The sequence below is a fragment of the Sinocyclocheilus anshuiensis genome, unplaced genomic scaffold, assembly GCF_001515605.1.
Source record: "Sinocyclocheilus anshuiensis isolate Anshui unplaced genomic scaffold, SAMN03320099.WGS_v1.1 scaffold888, whole genome shotgun sequence".
Classification (NCBI taxonomy): Eukaryota; Metazoa; Chordata; class Actinopteri; order Cypriniformes; family Cyprinidae; genus Sinocyclocheilus; species Sinocyclocheilus anshuiensis.
The window spans coordinates 1,175,554-1,187,881 of record NW_015549648.1 but is presented as its reverse complement, the minus strand read 5'-3'; the positions used below and the strand labels follow the sequence as shown (position 1 = coordinate 1,187,881).

At 35.9% G+C, this 12,328-nt stretch overlaps 1 protein-coding gene across 1 annotated transcript in view; it reads right to left on the bottom strand.

The window, feature by feature from the left end:
* Positions 1-7,258: 7,258 nt before the first annotated feature.
* The window catches only part of LOC107660193 (complexin-1-like), a 51,370-nt gene continuing 46,300 nt past the window's right edge, over positions 7,259-12,328 (bottom strand). The window contains exon 4 of the mRNA XM_016449444.1: positions 7,259-10,690. Within this exon, the coding sequence (XP_016304930.1) occupies positions 10,493-10,690 (198 nt within the window). The 3' untranslated portion in view covers positions 7,259-10,492. The remainder of the gene's footprint in view (positions 10,691-12,328) is intronic.

The window sequence follows — 12,328 nt, the reverse complement described above, 5'->3', positions numbered from 1 at the left end:
CACCCTTTGCAGTTCTTTGTTCAACATTCATCGTTTTGATTACGCACGGCTAGGGAGAGATGGTGCGGATGCAGTCGTTCGACCTGTTTGCGGCTCTGTGTACGGTAGAAAGATGATGACTGGGATGTTGAGAGCTTCGGGATACAGGTTGGGCAGGGGCGGCGCCAGAGAATTTTGAACGCAGGTGCTGAGGGTGTGCTAGATCATTGACAGAGGGAGCTGGGCAATTCAGGGCTCCAGACTCATTCTTCCCACTGGTTGCTCTTTTGCGATTAACATTCTCAGTTGGTTGCACAAGCACTTTTTTTTTTTGTTTGTTTTTGCGCTACAACATGCTGTTAATCAATGCATGCTGATGAAGTTTTATCGTAGTTTATAGTTATGATGGAAACGAAAGTAGTTAACATTCAACCCGTTCTTTTTCATCAGTAGTATTATTTGTGATTTGAATTTTGTGAACGGGAGTTCCTCTTTTGCCATGTTATAAGCCGGGCTTCGGATGCTTTCACTTTCGATTTCACAATCTTGTCAGATTTTACAATACAATATAATTGTCTGTTTTGCTTACATCTATACACCTTTCACATTTTAAGACAAAAAAAAAAAAGAGATTCATTATTTTTAATTAAAATGCACAACAATAAAACAGTAAGATTCAATGACAAACGTACAAAACGTTATTAACAAAAACGAATAAGATGAAGCATGGCATAGGCCTACACGTTGTATTAGGCTATATAATGACTAATAAATTACAGAACGTTTAGCAAAATGGAGAGCAAATGAGGAGGGTAACGAGGGAACACATGTGGGGCAAATTAACCAATAATCAGGTAACAAGATGGGTGGGGTCAAGACAATTGACATGAGCACATGGCATACAGGAAACAAAGACAAAAGCCATGTGCTCACACAACAAAACACAAGCACATGGCCAGCCAAACAAATCACAAGCCATGTGCTTGAACAAAAAGACACGAACACGCAGCTAATGAGAAAACTCATAAGCCGCGTGTTCACACAAGACAACAAGAAAAGCACGTGGCTGAACACAAACCACGTGCTACACAAAACACGTGGACAGAAGAGCGCACGGCTGAGCGAACTCGAGACCGCACGCTCCCACAACAGACAGAACATGGAGCGCGAGTGTCCGGACCCCGAAACGAAACCGAAACTCAAGACCTGAGTGCCGGGATCCGAACACCACGCTCCAACATGAAACAGTACACGCAGACGAGAGCGCACTCGCAAATTACGCCTATGGTAACCACAAATTAACCATGGTTTTGCTACACTAACCATAGTTTAACCCTGGCATTTGTAGTAAAACTGTGGTTATACAAATGGAAATTAATACACCAAAAAAACATGGTTACTACACTTTTAGTATAATAAAACAATGGTTAATTTTTGGAAGGAGTATACATACAGTACAATTCCCTGTAATTTCCAGTTGAAAGGAACTAGTGGCTGTAAAACACCAACAATGTTTATTCCATTTTCTGAGCTTTTCAGCTAACTTCTTTCCTGAAAAGCTGCTGTTTTTTAACTTCTTTAAATTAAGGGTAGCTTATCTCGCCAAGCGATGTTTCCCCAACACTGATAGTGTTGTGTTATATTTCTGTGGTAAACAGACCTCACTGATAAAGACTCGGCTCACAGTTCCTAATAACACAGTTCCTAATAAAGAATGCAAGATTAGTCTTTGCCATAGAGTCATCAGCCTAACCAACAACTTCTGAAACACCAGGGAATTACCATTTCAAAGGCATTCATCCATTTACCTTGTCTCCTTTGCATAAATCTCGTCTAGACTCCTGATATTGAGTGGACTGAACATCTTAACTTCAATCTGAACCAATTAGGTCTTCCGCAATAAGTAATTGGTATTCTGATAGGCGCCTGGTGGACTACACGTGGGAGGCTGCCTTGGCCATATAGAGTTGAACTTAAGTGGCCCAGATGTTTCATCAATCAGTAAGATAATAAGATATCAAAGGGCCCCTCTGGGATGGTGGTGATGCTCCACCAACTCTTGAATTTGTCTTATTCTTGATGTACGCCCTGCTTTAATAAGCATGAAAAGCTGATTTACTTAACGCCGCTCTTCTCGGAGGCCATGGAAAGAGAGAGAGACATTTGGGTTCAGTGTGTTAGGCTCAGTTATCAAATTTCTATAGGTGGCTGGCAGTTCAATTTTGCAGCCCAGCAGAGCTTAATCCAAAGAAATGCAGTGCATGAAGTAAGAGAGCGGATTTGCTTGGGGAAAATGGGCTGTGATATTTAGCACCGCCATATTCAATGGCAGCGGAGCTTGTGTAAATATGTTTTCAGTGCACACTGGGGCTGCACTATCTGCTGGATACTTTAAACTGCATGAAGCACAGCTAAGCTCCTTCTGTATCTTAATGTTATTTTGGGGCTGCAAACACACCAGAAAACAAGGCATTACGTAAACCAAGGCACTCGAGTGCACAGATTGAGAATGTAAGGCCTGTTTATGTACACCAAGACCTGCTGTGTGACGAAAACGTGGTCATATGGCCCTGTTTACACCTGGCATTAACAGCAATCTCAGGTGATCCGATCACAAGTAAGACAAATCGCTGGTAGAGACAAATTGCTGGTAGTAAAATGCATCTTTTAAGACGTCTTCGGTGACCACTTGTGATCAGATTTCATGGAGAGGGTGTCTGATTTTTATGACTGCAAACAGTAACATGCATTTGTTATTGCATGTTGATAAGTAATTGTTACTGCATATACTGTGATTAGAAAGGAAATTAAACATGTTTTGAACTTTCTACATATGCAGCAACAGTTATGCAAAGGAGATTCGAATAGAACTTGATATTAGCATGTTGCTAAGCTGTCAAAACAGTAATCTAATGGTCATAGCAATACTTAGCACATACAAATATTGTAGATTTTTTTTATTTTAATTGGTTCAAGCAGCTTTTCAGAATATGTATTTATAACCAACATTTTTTCTTAACTCATTTACCATATTGGATGATTTTACATGGGGTTTCCCAAATAGGGTTTCAAAATCAAATGCAACATTAAAATAAATGGGGTGTCACAATTATTCAAAATAAAATGGAAATAGTAATGTGTATTATCAAATTGTGATTATCAAATCAAAGGCTGTGACAAAGTAACTTTGTTCTTTGTTCCTTTTGTCTCAGTATTATAAGACATTTTCATATGAAATGAAAGTTTAAATTGCAGCTTAAAATGCAATATATGCCCCAAAAAAATCTATCAATCTATCGAACACAATTTAATTTAAGACCAAGTCATGCAGTCCTATACATCAAAATAATTTTAAATTATAAAAATATTAAATATTAATAACCATTAACCAACACCAGAACTATGAATGTGTTGTTAAATTATTGAAATTTTAACTTCAAATCTCAGGAGTTACTTTCAAATATTTTATGTCTAGGTTCAGCTGACAAAAGTTGTGCAGTGCAGTGCCAGTTTAGCTGAAGGTAACCGACTTTATCTCATGCTGTTTACTGCTTATATGTGTCTTGATGCCTTTTTCACTGTTTTTGTCGCATCAATTTGGAATCTTCCGACATTTGGCTTCCAACTGAGAGTGTTTTGTCCCTGCTTCTCAGTATCGGTAAAATGGCTAAGGACACAGACTCACTAATTGAGGTCACAGGGTCTCTCCAGCAGTGCTTTTCTAATCTCCATAGCCTTCAATCTCGCTCTTTATAACATGCTGAAATGGAGAAGTCCTCCAGGGGTAACCTTTGAAATTAAATGGCCCATAATTCTACTGATATGTGTCAGCGCCTGTCATTAGAGGCGGGGCTTGTATGTGTGTGAGTGTATGGCCATCTCCTCACCTGTCCCTAAAAGCTGCAGGTCCCAGAAGAGATGTCTTCCTTGCTCTTCCATCCCAGAGCACAGCCTCTTTTTTCCATTTGCGTGTCAATGGAGCTGTCAATTATGGTGTCCCTTGGCCATAAAAAAAATATCTATCATATTTCAGAGGATGAATCTCAATTCCAGGGCCAAAAACTCCTCCCAATCTTTCCTCTTCAGCCTCATTTACACATCTAATCTCATTATCTACTGAATGCAAATAGATATCTCCTGACTGGCAGACATGCAGATTTATGGGAGATTGGCTGGATAGGTGATTGAATGCTTATATTCTTGGAGTGATATATTCATTTGCATCACATATTAGACATAAGCAGAATTCAGAGAATCCTTGGTAGTCATTCGTCATGATTTGCATGAACTACAATTTACAGTGCATTTAGTCAAGATAGTGTATTGCTAATGCTAAATTTAGCATAAATTGTGATTCATGGAGCCATTCATACTTGTGTGAAAAACATACAGTCAGTGTGCTAAGTGTTTTTGGGATGTATTTCTGGTCTAATAGTGCATGATTGATGAATATAGCAATATCAAAAGGCAAATACATTTCGGTATTCATTTTTTTAAATAAATATTTAAAAAAATGTAATTGTTTTTAAATAATGGAACTGATGGACTTTTGAAAGCAACATTTGTGATTTAGGGCAGAAATGTAAATGCAAAGTGATGGAAAGAGGCTTGATCTTTTAGACTTGTATTTGTTTGGTATGACAGGAACATTTGATACAAATGATGAAAGCTGAAAATGTCTGATCTGACAGGAGGCCCTAGTGGTCAGTTTGCTCTGAATGGTTAGCTTGGGTTGAATATTGCCTGAGGCATTAGAGGCCCCTGGCAATCTAAGGCCCCAGGGCCTCCCGATAGCCATTTCTTTAAATTTGTGTCCTTTTTAAAGGGATAGTTTACCCAAAAATGAACAATCACCTTCATGTAGGACTTATAATAGAAAGCAATGGTCTCCAATGCTTTTTAGTTCCCAACTTCCTTTAAAATATCTAATTTTGTTCATCACAGAGGAATGAAAAGTACAGATTTGGAATGACATGAGTGAGTAAATAAAGTGAACTATTCCTTTTAATAACATTATGATGCAGTTGATCTTGGTTTTACAAAACAATTCTGTTATCATACTAACCCTCCTGCTGTTCCAAACCTGTATGACTTACTTTCTTTTGAGGAACACAGAAAGATAGATTTTGATTGATGATTGATATTTTCAGTGCAATTACGATGAATAGGGACTGAAATGTTCAAGCGTCAAAAGGGATACAAGAGATATACTAAAAATATCATCAAATAGTCCATGTGACTCAAATAGTCCATGTGACCAAACTTCTGAAGCCTTACAGTCCAATGAGCTGTAAACTGCAGCAACCAGATCATTGAATCAGTATCTTGTTGAATTTCAGAACCAGATCAGTCAGATTTGTAAACAAATCACAATCAGTTGTTCTGCTTAACATTTTTTGTGGAAAACGTGATACTTTTTTTCTGGATTCTTTGATGAATGGAAAGAATAGCATTTATTTGAAATGGAAATCTTTACTGTCACTTTTGACCAATTTAATGCATTCTTGCTGAATAAAATTGTTTATTTATTTATTTTTTGTACTTTTCCCTAAACTTTTGAAGCTGAATAAAATTGTTCATTTCTTTCTTTCTTTCTTTCTTTCTTTCTTTCTTTCTTTCTTTCTTTCTTTCTTTCTTTCTTTCTTTCTTTCTTTCTTTCTTTCTTTCTTTCTTTCTTTCTTTCTTTCTTTCTTTCTTTCTTTCTTTCTTTCTTTCTTTCTTTCTTTCTTTCTTTCTTTCTTTCTTTCTTTCTTTCTTTCTTTCTTTCTTTCTTTCTTTCTTTCTTTCTTTCTTTCTTTCTTTCAAAAAAAAAAGTTTGAATAGTGTATTAACAGTCTTCATCCCATACTGCTGCTATTGTTTTAGATAACATGCGAAGCTGAATTCAGGTTGCATAGAGATCCACCTCAAGAGATTACCTCAGAAACGTTTCTTGTGTAAGATGTGAAGGGGGTCTCTTCACTAGCCTTATGTAGGACCCAATGGAGACCATTTAATTGACATAGACTTTTCATGGCTGCAGGAAACCAATTGAAGCCTGGCTCTCCTACCAGCTGAGTGCTATTCTGAGACGAAGAAAGCAGCTGAGTATGAAAGGCCACCCTTGAGCGTAAATGATAATGGAATTGATTTTTTTCTCCAGAATCCTCATGTTTTTGTGGAACAGGAAGTGGGGTGCGTGTATTGGTGCAAAAGCACAGGCATGGTAGTAAATGGATATGCAGGAATACGCTACGCTATGCAATTAGAGCTCTAGTTTCTTGATTTCCCACTTGCACCGTTAAAAGCAACATAGGAGCCACAAGGTATCTAAAGCAGTTTACTTTCATTAGCTTTTTGACCATTGGGAATTTGGGAAACCAAAACAACAGAGCTAGTTCTTTCCCATATACAGTAAGTGAGAATAAATAGCATTCAGGTGTTTTCATATTGGATCTTAAAATTTTACATTCTAATAAAAGTAATAAGATTTGTACTCCAACAGAGGGGCTTAGAGACTGATTCTGCATTCCAGCTTGGACCTAATTATGGAACTACAAGCTACTAGAACTACTAGAGTTGTGTTTAGATAGATGCCAGATGTTGAAGGAGTGTAGTAAGCACCTGTTTATATCTTCTCTGTCGTCTTTGGCTACTGGCTCTTCCAGAACTGTCATTCTGAACTCTTTCATTAAGATAAATTATTGAGCTCTTGAATGGGTAAGGGGTGCCATCTTAATATTCATTTCTAATAGGTTTTCTAAACTTGCCATCGATGGCAGAAATTATGTGACTTTTCATTATAGGCAAGACTTTTTGATTGCATCTTTTAAAAAGGCCTAATAGACCTTTGTCAAGGCTTGTTTTCAAGGAATACAGGGTTTTCAATGGATTGTTCAAGTGTCAAAAACTTTCCAAAAAAAACAAAAACAAATCTATTTTGTCTTTGTGCACTGGTAAATGTTTTAAAATTGTTTATACTAAAACAGGTGAAAAAAATCTGCCGGTATAATAAGTCAAAATCAGTTGTATTAAAGATACATACTCTGAAAACAAGTCTTACTATCTTGTGAAGTGTTGCTTCTGAACTAAATCTTTTTATAAAGATTATTAGATATTTTAACTGGAAAATAAGACAAAATACTTATTAAAAACACTAAAAAGACAGAGTACACTATATAATCTATAAGAATCTTATTTGTAAGATATCTTTCAGTCTTGCACATATTAAAATTTCTGTTTCTGTTTTCCTTCAACCTCAATAAGCAGTCCACCAGAAAGCAGGAACATAAAACCATAAAACAATTATATGAAATCACTTTATTATTTGTGTGTTGGTGATTCCATTTGGCAGGAATGTTACAGTCTAAAATCTGTCTATAACGGGCATGCAGTGAGGCCTACAGGTGGAGCGCTCAGAAAACACAGAGGACACACAGAAATATCATTTACAACCTCACCTACAGTGCACATCATATGCATGCATACAATTCATCAACAAAGAGAGAGGGAGAAGAATCTACAATGACTTAAAAAATGCACCACACAAGAAACATAATTCTTCCAAAATACAACCACCAAGAGACAGGAACAGGAACGGATTACAGACGGAAAATCACACCGAGATAATTTATCGTTTTTAACATAGAGGAAACCAGGCAGGACGATGCAGTAGAACAGTAGACACTCACATTCAGATAACAACAATGGAATATTTCATAACGTTACTGTGTTAGGCAGTATCTTCATTAGCATCTGTAAGACACGGAATGACTTTGAGTGAATGTATGATTTACATTTAGAGAACGAGATGATGACTATGCAATATTTTTTCCTTTACTCTTGCACAGTACTGAATACAAAATATGTTGAGGGAATGGGTGAACATTTTGTAGTTGATTGTTTTTTAGATTTTAAATTTAATTGTATGATCATTTCTTTGTTCGTTTTAGGAATCTGTTATGGACAATCACAAAACCCAAAGCCCAGAGAGCTGAGATGGTACAGTAATCGCATATCACACTACCTTAGACAATAATGTAAAAGAACAATATTAAAAATAAGAAATAATGGTAGACGTTCTCACAAACAGGAACACTCTTTGGTTTAATAAAACAGGTGATGATAGGATGGGTTATGGGTTTCGGGCAGTATTTATTTATCAGTGCAGCTGATGGAAACTCACCACGTCACACAGATCGCACTATGAGAGCGGCAGTATCAAGGGCAGTTGATAGTCATGTAGAAAAATCACCAAAACTGCAAAATTTGTGCTCAGAAATGGCCTCTGTTGATTGTAAAGTACACTGAGTGGCGGAAACGTGAGATCTTAAGTCATTTGTGTGGAAGGTGGCACGTATTTCGCTAACAATTGTATGTTTTTAGCTATATCTCATCTCTCCGAAAGTGTTACAGCTGACATCGTCACTTCTGGTGAGTAAAGGCCTTAAACACAAGTGGCAGTAAAATCAGACAACATTCAGGATGATTGACCACTAATATGAAATTTAGCATCTTAGCAACTGGCTAGTTTGTTTAGCTGTTGAAGGACGCCGTTCTAATCAGCAAGCACATTCATATCATAAGCATTAATATATATATTTAATCAACTCCATGTTCTTGTGTTACATGGCAGGACAGAACGCTATGACATCACTGTGACCGTGTGCTATAAATGGACACTATTTTATTAACTAAACTGAGTTTTACTTTTAAATCCACGGTTTATATGCTTCCTAGTGACACTGAATAACATTTTTTATTTATATGCACACAAGCCAGTGTGGATCGGATGGAATGTCTGGAATATTCGGAATGTTCAAAACAACAGAATGGCAGCCTGATTCCTAGTATTTTTCTGAATCTGAAAATTTGCCTGTGTTTAGACAATGATCTGCGACTAACAGGTTTTCCTGAACGCGTTGTTATTTACAATAATTGCGGACATAATATAATGAGAATACAAGCATCTCATTATTGAGCAATTCAGCCCCGCTGTTTTCCCTCTTTTCAGTGCAATTACAGCAACGAGAAATAACATCATACATAAACTAGCAACAAGCAAGCATAAAAACACAAGTCAGATCCTTTCATAGCTCATAAAATAAGAGCCAGGCTTCGTTTAGAGACCCTAAAAAATCTTGCAACTTCCTTCTTTAGATCTATTTACTAAGCTTGTTTGACTGATACTAGGAAGACGACACGGCATTTGCACACAAACATTCTCTAGCAAATAAGCTGAATACATAACTATGAAGATTGTCTGTTATTGCTGATCTGGGATCAGAGTCCCATATACAACCAACGGACACAGGACATCTTCATTCAGAAACAAATATTGCACCATTGTCACTGTCTGTTTACGTAATGTGTGCTCACAACCACGTTGTGAGAGCTAACGTAAATAAATGTAGACACTAAGAACTAGATTCTACTGTACAGCAGTGAAGATGAAGAGAATATATATTTATATTTATATAGCCCTATTGATCCAATTGTAGTTGTATGTGATCGATGTCACCCCTCACATTCTTAAGTACTGTAAAAAGCACAAATATAAGTCAGTTCAAGATGAGCGCTAAGCTAAGCGCTAAGGTTTCACTCGCGGCGGCGAGCTAACACATGTGATTCCATTTTAATCGATCAAATCCAGTTTACTAAAGTGTGATGTGAATGTGTGGGACAATTTAATGAGGGACTTACTTTAAAGTTTAGTTACCTAAAGATGTGAACATCAAGCTATTTAACACTGGTGTCTGTCGGACAACAAAATCCAAAACCAGAGTTATTGCCTTAAATTTCAGTGTCTTTCAGCTAAAAATGCAAAATGAAATGGGATACAGTGTACTGATAAACAAAGAAAAATTGTTAGCATGCTTAGAGGAAAACAACCAGCAAAACAACCAGAACGTGTGATATCGTACGTTCTCTTCCATATTACAGTTTTCAGTCATATTAATCAGATATGATGTGACAATTCATGATATACAGCAGGAACTGTATACTAGTTTGGATGATAAATGAATCTGTATACAGTATATATCTATAAGTATACCACATGGATTTATCAGTAATATCTATAACAGAGCAACAATCAAAAATACGATATGATTGGAGAAATCTCTCCAAGATAAATTTATGGCTTTTACTCATAGTCATTGTTTGTTATATATATATATATATATATATATATATATATCTGTAGTCATATACAGTTTTTTTTTTCATTTGCTATGTACAAACAAAATTAATGAAGCACAGGGAATATTCTTGCTCTAAGGTCCGGACTCGGGCATTAAATTTGTCTTTAAACAGAGTCTGACGTATGCAATGTAACATTTCTAGTGCACACATTGTATTTTCCTCATTGTTTTAATCAGAAAATGTCATGTTTTGCAGTTAAAGACAGATGTTATGGCACAAATTTTGAGTCCAGAGATCTTAGAACATATGCGAGAGAGGGGAAGAGGAAAGAGGAGGTGGATTTCATGACATTAATGATTCCCGTTTTATCACAAATTGTCGTGGAACGCTGTTACTTTTTATTGAACATATCTTGAAGTGGGCCTGGGAGGAACTTCATGACGGTGTCCACAATGCTTTCCTCCTCCTCTTCTTCATTGCCGCAGCCGGCAGGGATTGCTTTCTTGGGACGGGTCAGACTGCCTTCTGATGCCTGCTCCATGGCTGCCTGGGCTTCTGCCTCCTTCTCTTCCTTCTTCTTTATACCGTACTGAAAAATACACGACAGTGTGTTAGGTGTTTCCACATGTGACCTTTGGTTGTTTTATAAGCACATTTCTATGTCCATTGTTGTTTTTCTTCTGCAAAGATTTGTATGCAGTTTACTAAAACGAAATCCTTAGAACAGTTTTTGTTAAATAAAATAAACTAAATAAAAAAATAAAATAAAAAAAATAATAAATGTATCTTTATGTACTAAAATAACTACAACTAAATCTAAAACCAAATTAAAAATAACAAGAAAAAATATATGTGGCCACAACAACAACAACAACAATAATAATAATAACGACAAAAACACAACAAAATTACTAACATTTTAAATAAAATTAAAAGTTGAGGATTTTGGCCTCTATTGCCAAGTTCCTGTTTTCTGCGTATGTTTTATTTTTTAATTTATTAATTTTTAATTTTAATAAAATGTAATTTTAATTTTAGTCTACATTTTAGGATATGGGATAATGCTATAGTTGAAATAAGAGATTAATATGGCATTGCTTAATATGATGCTACTTGCTGTTTCTTTGCAATTGTTTGTGAATTTTCCTATCAAAAAATGGTTTCTATATGACTTTTTTTTTTTTTTTTTTTACAGTGTAGACCCAATGTGTGCCACCCTGATATTGTCTGGATGTCAAAATGTCATAAAACTGAAAATGTATGAACACTTTGGTGTCTGGAAAGGACAATCAATTTGCTAAATGAATGACTTGCAGGACTATTTCCTCTTAATTAGCATACAAATGTTTGAGCATTGGAGAATTTTGGCTACACTCAATTCTAGATTGCCTCATGACCTGGATGTTAATTTAGAGACATTTAAATTGGAATGGTGTTGACTATGTCCATAAAACCTTGGCGTGCTGCCACTTGGCAAGTCAGTGTAATCATTTGGACCTGACAGTTAGCTGAGTGATTCACAGAAGCTTCATTTAGATCTGAGACACGTTCTCATTTACAAGCAAATGCCCTAATTTTGAATGGTGTGCCAAATATCGGCAAGGAAATCCACTTCATTAGAGAAGTGCTTAGATGACAAATGGTCCATTTCGTCTTTTTTTTCACCCCCAAAGGGTCTGAGGCTCATTAATTCTTGCCTATTCTGTTTTAACATTTTGGCTACATTAGAAAGACCACAAATTTATTAAGTAATTTAAATTGTGCTTATGCTGTTGATATATAAAATATATATATTTTTTTTTTATGTTTTTGAAACCTGTCTCTTTTGCTCACCAAGGCTGTATTTTCTGATTAAAAATACAGTAAAACAACAATGTTATGAATTATTATTGCAATTTAAAATATTTTAAAATGTAATTTATTCCTGTGTTGGCAAAGCTGAATTGTCAGTATCATTACTCAAGTCTTTAGTGTCACATGATCCTTCAGAAATCATTCTAATGTGCTGATTTGCTGCTCAAGAAACATTTTAAATTATTATCAATATTGCATTAATTTTATCAACATTGCATCAATTTAATGCATCCTGGCTAAACAAAAGTGTAATTATTATTATTTTTTTTAATCTTAATGACCTTAAACTTTTGAACAATTGTGCACATGCAGGGGCGTAGCCATCATTTCAGAAGTGAGGGGGACAGAAATGTTATATATATATATATATATA